The 17,027-nt window shown below is 37.7% G+C and overlaps 1 protein-coding gene across 3 annotated transcripts in view; it reads right to left on the bottom strand.

Moving 5' to 3' along the window:
* The window catches only part of poe (E3 ubiquitin-protein ligase-like protein poe), a 206,180-nt gene that overhangs the window by 66,767 nt on the left and 122,386 nt on the right, over positions 1-17,027 (bottom strand). For all 3 annotated transcript variants that reach the window (XM_083109941.1, XM_083109943.1, XM_083109942.1), the window contains 8 exons: positions 16,350-16,545; positions 14,630-14,794; positions 13,162-13,392; positions 12,597-12,722; positions 9,666-9,802; positions 7,088-7,195; positions 5,250-5,411; positions 3,759-3,920 (listed from right to left, as the gene is read on the bottom strand). In XM_083109941.1, the coding sequence (XP_082966067.1) occupies positions 3,759-3,920; positions 5,250-5,411; positions 7,088-7,195; positions 9,666-9,802; positions 12,597-12,722; positions 13,162-13,392; positions 14,630-14,794; positions 16,350-16,545 (1,287 nt within the window). The remainder of the gene's footprint in view (positions 1-3,758; positions 3,921-5,249; positions 5,412-7,087; positions 7,196-9,665; positions 9,803-12,596; positions 12,723-13,161; positions 13,393-14,629; positions 14,795-16,349; positions 16,546-17,027) is intronic.

Raw genomic sequence — 17,027 nt, 5'->3', positions numbered from 1 at the left:
GACATTTTCGGACATTTTTTTGGGGGGGAAGGCAGTTTGTTTGACACTTGATTTTTTTTGTGCAAGTACCTGTGTACCAGTAGAGTATGTCAAAATTATTTGAAGCTTGAGACTTTAATATTTCTTTTTCCACAGGGTCATAAACATGTACTTTTTGTTAAAAAATTCCAAGTTCAGGGTTAAATATCTCTGGTGGGCAGTTGTTTAAAAATCTGAAATTTGTACACAATACAGTACTCCATGATAAGTAACTTCAGTAAAAATTTTGAGTTTGAGATTTAATTGGTTTAAGAGATACAAAACTCGTGAAAAATTCAATATTTTGTATTAAATATGGTATGCCTAATTTCATTTTTATTAACATTTTATGTTAAAATTTTGCAAATTGTAATTTGGAATGTCAATGAACAACATTTCAATCCTGAAATGGATCTACAATAAAGTATATATACGAGGGCATGCTGAAAAGTAAAGCTTCCTATGTTTTTATTTTCTTTGTTACCTTGTAAACGCATTTTGGATTTTGAGCAACCAAACATTGCACTTATAAGACTTTCCCGCTTCTCCATTGAAGGTTTCAAACTTCTATTGCCAGGGGATGCTGAACTATTGCAAGGAAAATGGCAGCATGTAACCATGCAATGTTGGTGGAGTGCCTGAAGTAGCGTGCAAAGATCGAGTTTCTAACCACAGAAAATGTGCTACAAATTGACATACATATGCGACTGAAGGCATTTTATGGGGATGAATGTGTAGGGCTGTAAATTAGGGCTGATCCAATATCATTTTCAACCAATATGATACCATTATTGATAATCTTTCCAATTCAGGCTGACTGAGAGACCTGGGTTCAATCCCTTGGGGGGGGGGGGGGGGGGAGAGAACCGGGATTTTTTTCCACCTGTTCAAGCGGCTCCGGGACTTACCCAGCATCCTATAAAGTGGGTACCTGGAGGAAACTCTGGGGAATAAAGGCAGCCAGGGGAGTGGTGCTGGTAACATAACCCCCACCTTCGGCCGTGATCAAGAAAGTGTGGGGCCCTAACTCCACATCCCCTATACTCCTTCATGGCGTGGTGCAAAGCACAGGGGAGCACTTTACCTTTATTTTCTTTTTTACTTGAAAACTGTAACAATTCAAAAAAGTTCAGAACATGTATAAATTTTTCACTGTAACTTTATCATAGCCATCTAGCAGAATTTTTGCAATTGCATGAGTGATAATCATTAACCTCTTGCCGCCCAAGGCCTTTTTCACATGTAAGCCTCTCTGTCCCGAGCCGATTTTGAGCAAAATGCAGAGTTTCAATTAAATGAGTGTAGATCAGAGACTAATTGCCCTAGAGAGATGAGTGATATACCGTTGTACGCGGAATGAACCAGAGATTCAGACTATATGAAATTTCTGCAAATTCGGCATATATGTTGCGGGGGAGAGGGGGCTAACTCTCAAAATTCCAAAATTTCGGGAAAAAAGTTTTGTTCCCCCACCCTCCCCTCAAGCAAAAAGTACATGACAGTGTCGACATGCACATGGAAATGATTGCTAACATGTAAGGAACACAAAAATATTTGCATTATTATCATATGACCAATGTAACTTGAGTTATACCCCCAAAAGGAAATGTCGGCGTGCCACTGATTCAAGCTTCAAAATGAAGCGGTACCTTGAAATGACTTTAGCTCAGAGACTATTTGCCCTGGAGATATGAACGATATACCGTTGTACGCAGAATGAATCAGATTCAGACGATATATAATTTATGCATATTCGGCGCACATATGGAGGGGGAAAGGGAGGAAATCCCCTGAAAATGTTTTTTTCCTTTTTAAAAATGGGGTTTCTCCCTCCCGCCCCTGAAAAAAAGGATATGAAAAGTTCTAAATGCACATAGAAATTATTGCTGACATGTAAGGAACACAAAAATATTTGCATTATTATCATATGACCAATGTAACTTGAGTTGTAAGCCAAAAAGGAATGGTCGGCACGCCAATGATTCAAGCTTCAAAATGCAGCGGTACCTTGAAATAACTTTAGCTCAGAGACTATTTGCCCTGGAGATATGAACGATATACCGTTGTACGCAGAATGAATCACAGATTCAGAAGATATATAATTTATGCACATTCGGCGTATATATGGAGGGGGAAAGGGGGTAAATCCCCTGAAAATACTTTTTTTTAAAAAAATGGGGTCGGCAAAAATTTGACGTTGAAAAGAGCCGCAAAAGAGAAGTACCTTTTCCCGCCTTTTCCCCTCCATTTTCATGAAGACAAAAAAAATGCAAAAAACCATTTCTGTTAAATACATGTGTTAGGAACAATATAAAAAATAAAATCGAAATTCTAGCCAAAAATAGGAAAGTTATAACGTAAAAACTACGACCTTGACACAGTGTCTCGATCGAGATGCTTGGGACAGTGAGGGTTACATTTGGGTATCTCGTTCGAGATGCTTGGGCGGCAAAAGGTTAAATAATACAATCTAAAATAATAAAAATTATGCATTTTGCATATTGTGCAGGATATTTTGACTCCAAAGAAGTGTAGCTAGCACAGCATTTCTGTGCATGCAGAGAGAGACACTCGGGACTTCGTAGAAGTACTGGCTGACACCAGTGAGCCAGTGATGATTACATTCCACCTGTTATATCGGTATCTGTTCCTAATTCAATTGTTGTAACACCAAAACTTTTCATTACTTATTAGTTTTTCTTGTATGTACGCATTGCTTGCATTATAGAATTATTTTCCTGTAGTTTATGGTTATTACAAGCATAAGAAACGTCACACAGAAAAACTGTTTTCTTATGCTTGTAATAACCGTAAACTACAGGAAAATAATTTTCATTACTTACTTTAACTATGTATTTTCTTGTACAAGTTACATATTATATGTTTGGCATCAGTGAGATTTCAGTTCTATGATGAACAAATAAATTAATATGAAGTACAATAACTATATTTAATGTTCATTGACTTTCCAGCTCTTTGAATACTTTTCCAAGATTATAATTTTAGCTGCTGTTTAATTAGACTGACATTTAAAAGTTTTTTTAGAACTTTTTGGTATCCTTAAGTTACATAAATACTGCCTTTATATTATATACATCTTACAGGAGTCTGCAGCTCTAGACACATCGCAATGCAGAAAATACGAAAAAGTTAGTGGAAAATGTAACATCTAAAAATCTACAAACATAAAATACAAACTCCACTGAACTAATACAGGGGAATCTCGATTTTTGTATTTTTCAGGGGACCAGGGTGAAAGAACTTAAAATGCAGAAAATGTAAAATCGATGAAATTTCGTAGCATTTTGCTCTATTGGGGCCATGAAGACTGAATGTACAGGGTGGACCAAAATTCGCAATACTTAGGAAAATAAAATTTTATTTTTTAAGTTTTCATATTTACTTATTTTTTAACGTGCTCTTGTCTAATGCATGTTCATTAAGAGTGGGAGAAACATATTGCAAACCAATGGTAACCACGTCGAGCATATTATATGAATACATTGTTTCTTATCACAACATATTTATTTTTCCTATGTATTGTGGGTCCACTCTGTATAATGCGAGAAAATGTAAAACCAAGGAACATAAAATCAGGGTTCCACTGTAACAACATGTCCCAAGTGACAAATTAACTTAAATACATTGCATGTGCAAATGGCAAAATGTTGCATACATAATACACTGTGATACTGTCTTTTGTACGGGTGAAAAAAGAGGAAACAAGATATTTTTCTCACCTGGAAACCTGCTGGTGCTCCCAGAGAACTTGTCTCACTTCGTGCTCCAACAGCTGTTTCTGGGATATTGTCTCCATATGCAGAACTTCGACCAGACACATTGTGTTCTGCAGTAATACTGTCCACACCGCTACCACCACTCTCTGAACCAGCACTTCCACCCTGAAGAAAAGAATAGGAGTTACTACAACTACCTTTCGTACATTGATTGATTTGATTTTTAAGTCCACTTTATGCACAGTAAGGCTAATCGGGACTGGACCTACAGTTTAAAGTGGGATCCGAACCACTATATGCCTCCACCGGGTATCAAACATGGGAGCCCTTGATTACAAGGCGGTGACTCTACCACTGAGCCATCGGGGAGGCCCTATCTTTTATACAATTTTCAGCAGTGACTGCATCATAGAACCAAGTAATGTGAGGTTCTGTTGAGCTGTGGGCTATTGGAAGAAAAAGGCTACACGAAGTCAAAACAAGGTTTCTCCTCACTAATATGGCACAAAGTTCAAGCCAAAAATGGCTGGAATGTTCCATATTATGTTCACACAGTGTGAAGTGATCTAGACAAAAACATTCTTGATGGCACTGCCACCTTGTAATCGAGGAGGCCCAGGTTCCATCTGAACATAAAAGTGAATAAAAACACTTTAACTGATAACAGATAATCTGGAAATTATCATCCAGACCTCTTAATACAGCCCAATAGGCTGAATGGTTAGGATCATACCTAAGACCTGAATCAATCCAGGTGCAACCTTTGGAAAATCAGCCATCGAGCCAAGGGAAGAAGTGTCATTCCATCCCCAGGTCAGCAGGGTAATGCATCAGAACCATTGAAAGTGTCGTAATGAAGAAATTGTGCCTATGATTAGTAGGAACGGTACCACTTTGACCTGAAACAGATTCTAGTACTGATACTCTTACTAATTCACACAAATATTGACGTTGGTAAGTTTGAAATGGAAACAAGCACTTCAGAATACATAAAAAAATTGTCACATAGTTTTCCATCAGAACCACAGTATGCCAATTTTCCAGATTTTGCTTTAAAATATTCATAATTTCACATGGGTAATTATTTAATCACAATACCATTTCTCCACACAATGCTGCATGGAAAATAATGACAATGTACATCAGTGATTAAATTTGAACCTATACCTTCCCATACTGATACCAGTGAAATCTGTTGGTATTGGTATCGGCCAGTCCTGATATTAGATGTAAAAGAACTCATTGTGTGCTATTTGGTATCATAGTCTCACTTAGGTAGACCAGGACACCAAGAAACCCGGATGTTTGGTGAATGTGCCAATGCTGGATTTGACAGCTCTTATTTTTAAATTGTCTCCATTGACAATTTTTTCCGACAATATTATACGTACACTTTTGATTAGATGAAATGGCACACACTTTAACTGTCACTTTGTATAAACAGGAGTGCACATAAACAGTTGCATAAAATTGTATATTTAGAGAACTACACACCTGTTCTGCAGGAGAAGTCCGCAGAGTGCTTCCATCTGTAGCTGCCGTTGAACCCTCATCATCTGAACCACCAGCAGAAGCGGTTGTATCAGAAAAATGACCTCCTTCTTGGCCCTGTGATTGATTCTGGGGTTGTGAAAGTCCTGCCAATACCTGTAAAGACTGCAGAGAAAACAACTGTCAATTTGTTGTCACCACTATAATAATTTTATCTTAAAAATTTTAAATCATGATCCTAACCAATACGATGCTTTCTTACATAGCTCGAAAATGTAAATGCACATTTCTTATGTTAAATTCTGGGTATCACGCCTGATTCTCTAAACCAACTGAAGACTACAGAATGCCTCTAAAATTATTACAAACCACGGAATACAAAGATATTTTGTTTTACAAAGTAGCACTCTCAGCAAAGTGAACAAAGTTTCAGCAAAAACTGACAAACTTATTTGCTTATACACACACAAGAAAATTATAAAGTAGGCACAGGGAAAATATTATATCAGTCAAGCTAACATATTATTTAATATTCACCATCTTCATCATCCTTCGCAGTTTCCTGCCTCTGGCTTCGTCGGCATAGAAGTCAAGCCTCTCCATTTTCTTCTGGCCTTCCACTACTCCTCTCTTTCCACAGTGTTCTAATCTTGTCCTCTTCTAACACTCTCAGCTATCTGCTCTTTCCACCGACATCCTGGTCTCCCCTTTGGCCTTACTCCCACTCCTTGTGCATTGTCAGCTCTTACTGGTAGTCTTTCTGCATCCATCCTCTTCATGTGGCCGAACCATCTCATCTGTGCCTGATCTATCCTGTCCTGAAGCTTCACCACACCCACTGTCTGTCGGATCTCCTCATTCCGTATTCTATCCCTTCTAGTCTTCCCCAATATACTCCTTAAAAATTTCATCTCCACTGCCGGCATCTTTCTTTTGTCTCTCTCTGTCATTGTCCAAGTCTCTGCTCTGTATGTAATTACTGGCACATACTATGTGTTGTATATTACCTTCTTGCATTTCATAGGTACATACATCCCTGTTCCATATTAATCTTCCAACACTTTGATCTAGTCCACCACCCATTTGTCCTCTTCCGTTTACCTCCTCATCTATTCTTCCACTTCTCTCAATTATGCTTCCTAGATATTTTACACTCTCCACTACCCTCAACTCTTCCATGTCCATCTTTATTCTTGGTTCCTTTCTGGCTCTCTTTCTTGTTGTTATTAGCACCTCACTTTTGTCTGCACTGAATTTCATTCCAACTACCAAGCTGTCTCTGTACTTCTTCTTCCCTGTTCTCCCTTATTACTAAGTCATCTCTTCCTCTCCTATCTTCTTCCCCACCTCCTCGTTAATTGCATCCATTGTAATTATGAAGAGCAGTGGGGAAAGAGCACTTCCCTGTTTTAGTCCATTACTTATACTGAACCACTCTGTTCATATTTATGTTCATATTATGTTCTGAACATATTTAATATTATTTAACATAATTTTCACATTTTATATTGACAAATTAATAAATTATCTGGTTATGAATAAGTCATGCATAAAACCTATTAGCTATTATCATAGAAACAGAACTAAAAATACTGCTTTTATAAATTCTTATTCCATTATTTTTGGAGCAAAATTTTAAAATATCATTAGACAAAAAAAGGTTTAAAAGGAGTAAAAAATAATGCCTTGATTAGGAATTACTGTAGGTACTGTCATTAGAATTGCCCAAAGCATGAGGCAATGTCAAATAGATGGATCCCAGAGTTACACGCTGGTTGAGCAGTAAGTTACATAGGTATAGTGTGTTTTAATTGCTAACCTACATGCAATACTATATTTACCTGTAGTGCCGAGCCACTCAAATTTTGCAAGCTTGGAATATTTGCTAGTTCTCGTAATCCTTGAAGCCCTTGCTGTAAATTCTGGAGATCAGCACCAGATTCATGTTCCTAAGAAAGGGGAAAAAAACAGGTTAATATTCACAATAATGGTAGTATGTTTAACTACTCAATTTCTGAACTACATATATGAAAAAACTTGAGGATAAAAATTAATGAAAGTTCTGTATAACCAGCAACCAAACCTGGGTTTTTGGCATTGCATTTCAACATGTGCACTTTTGAGAGGGAGAGAGCGAGAGTGAGAGAGAGTGGGGGGAGGGGGGATGAAATTCAAGTGCAGGTAAGGATTGATGGCATGATCCATTTTGTGCATCAATATTGCATATCAAAACTAATTTCAATGTAAAAAAGGGAATATAGATCCCTAAAAGAAAAATCATGATGTGTACAGTAAAAATAGATAACCAACGCCTCTGGCAGGGTGGCCTCTTTTCTGACCCCTTAAGCCAGTTTAGATTGCCAAGCATAGCCTGTAACATATGTGTGGAGCGTAACATGTTCCTCAGGTCTCTTCAAGAGGAAAGGAAAGAAGTCTCTCCTAGTAGAATTTTTTTTTGCCTTCAGGATGGAAGGCGAAGCAGTAGGGATGTGCCGAAGCTGATTACAGATGTATGAAAATCGGCAGAAATTGACATCGGCAAAAATCCAATATTTAAACAGGTACAGATAATACTAGAGTTTACCTTCTAATAAGTTTTATATTTATTTATAAGATTTATTGAAAATTAGGTTATGATTCTTCATAATTTGCAGTTTTTGTAATAAAATTATTGCAAACTCTCACTCAGAGGATCAATCTACCTCAAATCAGAAATAAAACAGTACATTGCTGAACCAACTATTCCACATGACCAGGATCCGCTGTTGTACTGAAAATTCAAAATTGACTATCCAAACCTGAAGCAAGTGGCGAGAAAATACTTGGGCATACCTGCTGCATCAGTATTCAGTGTTGCTGGACAGATTTTCGATAAGATAAGAAGTAGGTTACTTCCAGAAGTGGTTCAAAAACTCATGTTTCTGAAGTTAAATCTGGCAGCAATAAATTTACAACATCAAGAACAGGAATTCATTTTGCATTTCAAAGAACTGCTTGTGTACTAATGTTAAATCTCTTGAGAATCTATGTTCGTCTTAAAGGTTCACATAACCACTTTTTTGCACATATGCAATAGAAATGTAAATAGCAAATTTATTTTTGTCATGCTGAAAATAACATCCCAATTCTGTTGAATAATCTTATGTATCGGAATCGGTTCCAAAATTATCGATGAATACATTGGCTTTGGTAAATTTTCAGCTTCGTCACATCCCTACGAAGCAGTAAACCTATTCAAAACTTTACTACCACATCCAAAGATATGAGGTGGTGCTATTTTTAGAATGAACATTTCCTTTAGAAAGCACCTACAGTTTTTTCTCCTTTCCGAAGTTCTCGCTCCAGTTGCATAAAAACCTTACCTGCTGGAACTTTAGTTCAAGGTTGTGTCAAATGAATCTATTGCAAAATCAAGTGGGAGGAGAAAAAGCTGGCGCATTTTATGCCATCTGTAGAGCTTGGGACAATGTACAATGTGGGGAAAGGAAGATTGATAAAACATGGGATAGAGATAAACATCCTATTATTTAACACGCTGCTTTATTGGACATGAATGGCTGAATGTATTAAGTGGGAAAATGTAAAATACAGGACCTATCTGGCCTTTCCACGACTTGGACCCTTATGACTTTTTTGTTTATTCAATCCAGGTATACTGCAACTGGTTGGACCACAATTTTTATGTACCTTTTCAATATCTTACATAGCAGCACATCTATTATGCAATTTTCACGTTGCATTATCGAAACTTGCAAATTGTTATAATGGGAAAAATCTAAAACTGAAGGACAAAAAATCAGGATTCCACCATACTTAACTGCTACAGTGGAACTCCAATTTTACATTTTCCCACATTATACATTAAGGCTCGGCTGGACCTTTGGTATTCGAATGGACGAAGTTTTTCAAATTTTCCTCTCCATTCGAAAAACCTCTTGAATATTTCAAATTATGAAAAATTACATATGCTTAGAATTGCTTCTAGAGCATTGATGTGAATTTTAGTGTAGTTTTCTTTCACTGTTCTCTAGATATTATCAATAGTTTAATAGACTTACGTAACTTCACCCAATTGCAAGCTAAAGGTCCAGCCGAGCCTTAAATCCTCATGGTCCCAAGATAGAAAAATGTTATTAAAAAAATGTCAGCAAATTTATACCTTACATAAGTTTTTTCACTTGGTTCCCTGAAAACATAAAATTGAGGTTCCACTGTATTTGCTTTCACATTTTTGCACCCCTTCCCTCAAAATGAAATTTAATTGCTGTCAGTGTCATATACTTTTTTTTTAATCTACCTACTCCTAGAAGTATCCAGTGCTGATTGACACTTTCAAGGAGTTTAAATATTCTTGGAAACATATGGAACATTTGTGATTAAAGCACCAAAACTGTGTGCCAACAGTGATTGATGTATTACCTGCAGACTCAATGCAATGGCAAGTTCTACCATCGCCTCATCATCAGCATCTGGAGGGATGTCTAAAATTGGTGGGAAGCCCCCTTGGCCAAGGAGCGCCTCAATCGGATTAACGTTCACTGACACTGCTCCGCCACCTAAAAAACACACATTTAATTCATAATAAAAAAATAACCATCATATCTAGTACAGTTAAATAGATCCCTGCACTGCATACAACAATAACTGTTCATTCACTGTGGACCCCTCTGCATATTGTCATTTTATCCTTTAGCAAAAGGAAGATTATACTTAATTTTTATTCAGTTTATTAAATAATTGCTGGTCTATTTTCCTCTAACTATAAAGGCTCGTGCCATTTCTTCTGGCAGGCTTCATGAGATGGTATGGTAACCTCCTGGGGGCCTGCAGACCAAAGGTTAAGAACCAGTGTTATAAATGACTGCATATTTCATTAAACAATAACATAAACCTGATTTTGAAAGTGACATTTTCTAATCTTGAAAGCCTGAAAAAAAAAAAAGAAGAAAAAAAATTAGCTGACCACACATCGCCCAACAAAGAGCCCCTTGTTGGCCTCAATGGTCTGTTTGCACCATGTACTCTTTTGTTTCTATAATTCCCTTGGCATTATTTTGTTAGCATTGCGAAAATAAAATTCACTCTGAAATTAATATTTATCACATTATTTTGTAATATAAAACCTTTGTCAGAAAAGTTCCAGGACTGAACTCGTACAAAATTATATATTCAACTTAGGAACTAATGGTCCTAGGTTTTGTCAAAATAGTCCCCTCAGCTATCTATACACGGCTGCTACCGTTCCTGGAAGTCATGGAAGCAAGCAGGGAAAGCTTCATCTAGGATGCTTCTCAGCACGTCACAAAACCGTTTGGATTGCTACCAATATCTTCATGATGCTTTCCTTTCAACGGTGTTTGCACAAGGGGAGACAAAAAATAATCACACGGTAACTGGTCGGGTAAATATGGGGGATGTGGTAGAGCAGAGATACGATGCATGGCCAGATATTCCTGGACTGATAAAGCAGTATGTGGCCTTGCATTGTCGTGCAATAAGAACCACTGCCCAGATGCCCACAAATGCACCGCAGAATTGTTTGACACAAATGTTTCAGGACGTCAATATAAAGGTTTTTGTTTATCATTTGTCCTTCAGGCAGATATTCATGGTGCACCAAACCTTTAGCATGAAAAAATGGGATCAACATTGTCTTTGGATCATCTTGCACTGAATCTCTGCCCTTCTGAAACCTTTTGTGCCATTCAAAGATATGGCTTCTTGATAATGCCTTATCACCAAATGCTTGCTGTATCATATTCCATGTTTCACTAGGGGTTTCCCAGCTTAACACAAAACTTAATGTTAACTCTCTGCTCGGAATGCACGTCCATCACGACACTTGTGTAACTTCCAACTAAATGTGCCAACAAGACAAACAGTGGGCTGCTAAGCACAGCCCTGCCACCTACTGTGTTTACATGGAAACACTTCCAAGGCCATTTCTATTCAGAACACACATCAGGTGACTGAATGACACCCATTTCTTGTGTTTGAATATCACAGGTAAAGAATAAAAAAATCAGTCCTGGAAGGTTGTACATCAGCGGTTATGTACAGCATGCAATATGGATTTTTAAAGTGTCTGTTGCATTGTGTTCTGTTTCATATTCTGCTACTTTGACAGGGCATATTCTGGGATGTTCCTGATGGCGTAATGGCAAGTAATTATTTTTGGCATGAAACAAGGCAAATGCAAAGTGAAACAGCCAATATGTGTAGTGAAGGGGAACTCAAACCCTCAATGACTGTCCCACCTACTAGCAAGGGCCAACTAACATGCACATCCGAAGCTGTACCATCTCACCAGTTGCCAAACTGTTGGATGGAGTAGATGCAATCACACATCAACTATACTTGAATGGATACATTGATTGTCTGAATAAAGCATTGTACAGGCAAGGATACTTCTGGATTGTAAGGAACCATTAGCTTTAAATGGGACTGTTACTTTCAGGGGGGAGGCAGGGAGGGGCAAGGGGGAGGGAGGGAGGGAGGGAGGAGAGAGAGAGAGATAGGGGGGCAGAGGGAGAGGGAGAGAGAGAGAGAGAGAGAGAGAGAGAGAGAGAGAGAGAGAGAGAGAGAGAGAGAGAGAGAGAGAGAGAGAGAGAGGGAGGGAGGGAGAGGCGCAACATTGTGTTGTGGATATTCTGCATAAAACCCTCATTACTTTCATTAGGAGGGGGAGGTAGCAGGGCAAATGGTTCATCTTTTCTTCTTTCTGTGATGACAAGAATGTAAAACCTGGTACTGGTCCCAGGAAATTAGTCGACATGTTTGACACTTAGTGGAGGTACTTCTCTCTCTGGTCTCTGGGAGACTGTGATACACCCTTTTTTGTCCCCCTCCCCTAATTTCTCTCTCAGAGAAGGAACAAAGAATAAGAGGGAGGGGGACATGGGGGTAGGACAGGTTTGCTCCCCTCTCCCCTGCTAAAAAGATAATGAAATATCTTTTTGCTCCATTTTCCATGATTGAATTACACAAACAAGTAGAGAATATTTTAAGATAGTTTAGGTTGCACTAAGCTAGTTTAGTAAATGTATCTACCTGGAAAATTCTCAGCTCCTGAGGATTATTGAAGTAATGCTAAGAACAAGATGAACAAGAATTGGAGTCTAGTTCAAAAGCCTACAGCTGCTTTACCATTTTACAAATGAAAATTTTCAAATGAACAACGTCACTCCACATTTGGAAAAAACTGCAACATTCGTAATTCTGTAATGAAGTGTTATTGTGCTCTTAGTTGCTTTATTGCAATGCATCTTCAGGGAATAAAAAAGCTAAATAAAAATTAGGAACTTCTGTGTTCCACAATTAGACATGACAATGCTACACAAACAAACGTACCTGCTTCAGGTGGAAGCAAAACCATTGGCTCCACAGTATCAACTTCAAAATGTTGCTCAGCTTCTGAAGAATCTTGAGATGGCTGTGATATTGGCCCCTTTTCCGATTCTACTTCTCCTGTTCCTCCTGAAAGTAATGAAAAAGCAGGTTCATTGGCCTGTTTGCATACATTAATTAAGAGAGTTAACGATTCACTACCTAATTCTTAAGGCAACATGGTAAAGTATTGATATTGTGAAAAATTTCCTATTTGATCCATCCCTTCTCAATGAGCATGCTCCCAAAGTTATAACGAACTGCACAAATCGAACAAAAGTAATTGGCCTCATAAACCTTGGGAAACAGCTACTTCAGAGATTTTAGGAATGTACTTGGCAAAAGTATCAGTCAAGAGTTCTTTTGTTTATGGAAAGTTTCCACATGACATCCAGCAGGAGACCAGTCCTTTTGACAGAAGTGGAAGCACAGTTCACACATTGCAAGACAACTTTTAGGAACACCATAATAAACTTCACACGTTTTGCAAGAGGACCTACAGAATGTCAAACTGGTGCAAGAATCTCACCTGGGGTACTGCAATGTGGAGGACTTGGTATGAACACACGTCTACGACGAAGTCTGGGTCTCAGGACTCGGATGAGAGCTTGCTTTGCGCTGAACCCAACAGTGGTGTCTCCACAAAGCAGCAATTGTAAGTATAATTTTGCTGCCAAAGGAACGCTTTCTAAGTCACATGCCGTAAATGCATGGATTATCTCCACAACGGCATGTACTGTTGTTTCCACGTGAGTTAAACCTGTAAGTATATTTATGGTGTAAGTCACATATTTATTTTATATGTTTTTAACATACATACACACAGTTTATCTTGAACCAATATTGATTTTTATGCTTATTTTTAATAGTATTTCTGTAACATGTTTGATTTTAACACAATACTTCCATTGTTTCAGCTTTTATCAGATGAGATAACAAGGATGTCTTGAATGCTACAAATGTATTATCCAGGTTACTTAAAATTTCAGCTAATAAATAAGAATAAAGAACATTTCATATATGTAGAAGGGGAAAAATTGTGTAACAAATAACAGCAATTTGTAAATGTTAATAGGCAAGTGAGAATATAATTTTATCCACAGTAATATAAGTTTCTGCTTTAGATAGAGACAATATTATGGTTGTGTGAGCAAATATTTGGTAAATAAGCCCTTGCAGTGCCAAATGGCATGGAAATAAAAAAAAATGTTCAAAATACAATGGGCTCTTTTTACTTCGAACGTCACAAGGGGACATGAAAAAGGTTCAAATTATCCAAAATTTTAATTAACAAAAACATCACATCATAAAAGATAATGTCAAGGGAAATAAACTTATTACAGAGTAATTCGAATTATCCAAGTTCAAACTAAAAAGCGTTCACTGCATATAATAATAATAAAAATCCTTGGAACATCTACTGTCAGAAAGATTGAAAAAAAGGGAAGTTACTTTCACTCCCAAATCCTGGCAAGTGCAAAGGAACACTCAATTTTAGGTATATTTTCAAAATTCCATGACTTTTTCAGCTTTCCCAGATCAGTGGGAACCTTGTGGGGAACTTCTGGTCTGCTACAGAAGCAGGCATGAACCACTACAAGGAACTTACTTATAAATAACCAATGGTGCAACATCCAGTGACGGCCAGTGCCAACCTACCGACTGCAGGCGTCACTCCCACCAGCCGAGGTGACGTGTGGTCAGCACAACGAACCCTCAGTCATTGTTGTATGTTTTCATGACCGGGTTACGCTGCTCATTCATAGCTCACCAATTTCCCCATGATGGTGGGTGGCTACAGTCCCATATCTCAGGAGAAGAGTTGTATCACCCACGGTGCAGAGCTTGCTTATGGTTGGCATAAAAGATTTTCATCATTCTTACTCATCATTATGATTAACCAAGAGGGGTAGAGAAGCACATGTAAAATAACTAAAATACAAATATTAATACATTAAAAGATTCCATATTCCAAAAAAACTAGACATGGACCATACCTGGGACACATACAGGTGCTAGGGCCATATTGGCAGGATGACTGTAGTGTAGGCACCAAAGAGCTTCCACCAGTTGCATCATGAAGTGCTGCCCTTCACTCACCATGCTGAGATAATGCTGCAGTCTGGCCTTTGCATCTTTCTCCTCGTTGTCACTTACATCAACTGGAAGTTAAGAAAATACACATTTTTCTCAACTCACAGATTACTCACCTATCACTCCCATGCTTTCAGATTCGAACAAGTCCTCAGGAATGAATCAAATTCCAAGTCCCCAGGACTGACTCGAATCCAAAGATTAATTAACAAAAGGACAGAAAATATAGTACTGCCACTACATATAGTATCTGAATTTTTTTTCATGTCTATGAAGATCGAGCAATTAACTAGAAACAAGCTAATACTGACGTACTAGTATTGGTTCAAATTAGAGCCAACTGGTATCACTTTGAACCAGTGCTGATACAGGCTGTGGATTCCGAGCCTCCCCGAAGACATAATGGTAGTTTTGTTACCTTGTATTCGAGGGGATCTGGGTTCGATACCTGGCGGATGCACATAAAAGGTTCGGAACCTACTTTAAACTGCATAAAAGTGGACTTAATCAATCAATCTATTGATTCAGATCAATACCGATACTGGAAAATTGTAACAATTGAAAACAGTTCAGAATATTTATAAATTTTAACGTATAAGTTTCCATTGGAACTGTACGATATCAATTTAACAGGGTTGTACTTTAAAATATTCATAATTTCACATGAGACAAACATCCTCACAATATTATTGCAAAAATAATGAAAATTAAGAATTCTGCATAACTTCCAGAATATTTAGACTACACGAAATTGTTGCATAACATTTCCGAGAAATCTGGAAAGGATCAGCCAGTATCAATAACAAATATTCCAACCGACACTTTCCGATGTGAAAAGCACTGGCATTTGCCAATACTAGTTCAAATTAGTCACAGACACCAACTGATATTTTTCCTGAATTCGGCAAACTGCAGAGTACCTAAAATGACAACTGACACTTCAGCTCATTTTTACAATTTTAAACCTTAATTATATGTTTGAATCTAGGATCAAGGTAATCAATAAAGTTACAAAAAGGTAAAACTAGCCCCTGAACATTGCAACATGAAGCAACGGCATACAGAGTTATAGGGAGGGGATGTGATGAGCACCATGTTCTTGCCATCTTATCATGCAAATACGAGGGTCATGCGGAAAGTAACCACCATTGTGGCGTGGCGCTAGTAGTAGTGGGCAGAGCGCAACCATTGTTACATCACGCAATCTGTGATTCACTTTTATGCAGAAGGAATTGGTAAATTGGTGAAACGCTATGACAAGTGCTTGAATTTACATGGCGACTATGTTGAAAAATAGAGGACAGCTGTACCTTTCAGATGTAAAGCAAAAATTTGTTGTATCTATCGGGTTTTCTATTTACAGCCAAACGGTGGTTACTTTCCGAATGAGCCTCGTACTTTATATTCTCAATGAATAAAATTTTATTTCAAACATCTTTCCTCCCTAGCAGTAAACTAAGACATTTAATAAGAGTTAAAAGAGCTTATAAATATAAAAATTCAACATGTAGAATTCAAATACTATTTACACAGTCATCTCTGAGAAACAAATACTGTTCAATTGGCGGTAACTTGGCACCACCTGCATGCATATCTCTACAAATAAGTGAACACTGTACATACTTTCAGTCAATGTCGAATCATCCGTTAAGGTCTTCTCCTGATCTGCAAACCTCGCCAGGTTGTGAGGACGAGCTACTGCTACTCCTCGTGCAGTGAGCACAAGTCTGTAGAATGCTTCTGCATCCAGATCCCTTGGGTTTTGGACATCCCTAAAAGCCATCAATGACTGCATTACGTGGTTCAGCAAAGACTGGTCCTGCAAATGAGAGAAAGAGATCTTGTTATACTAGAAACATTGTACAACAACAGTTCTATGATTAGCACGCGTTACTTACGTCTACTTATGGGACAAATATAACACTTAGGATTTAAAGTTTGAATTTTATAATTGGATGAATTTCAATTCTCAACTTTTCATCCATATCTGATGTTCAATGGACATGTAATACAATGCTTTGTGAACAGATATAACTTTTAGGGCTGAGCCGATACTGATGCTCATATATCGGTATTCGAAATTGTCAGCTGGAATTTATTCGTTCATGTCAGCTGATAATTTTTGGCATTTTAGTCTTTCACAGGGTCCAACTATCCTGAAAATTTTGCAAATTTTGTGTGCCAGTATTGTGAAAAAAATGGACTTTGCAATTACATAACAGGTATTTTAATTATTTCTCTTGTAGTTTACAGCTGTTACAAACACATAAACACAATTTTTGTTGTACTTTAATATTCTGA

The sequence above is a fragment of the Lepisma saccharinum genome, chromosome 23 (genome assembly GCF_977018435.1).
Source record: "Lepisma saccharinum chromosome 23, izLepSacc3.1, whole genome shotgun sequence".
Taxonomy (NCBI): Eukaryota; Metazoa; Arthropoda; class Insecta; order Zygentoma; family Lepismatidae; genus Lepisma; species Lepisma saccharinum.
Note: the sequence above shows the minus strand (reverse complement) of the source record. Positions and strands in the feature narration are given on the sequence as shown.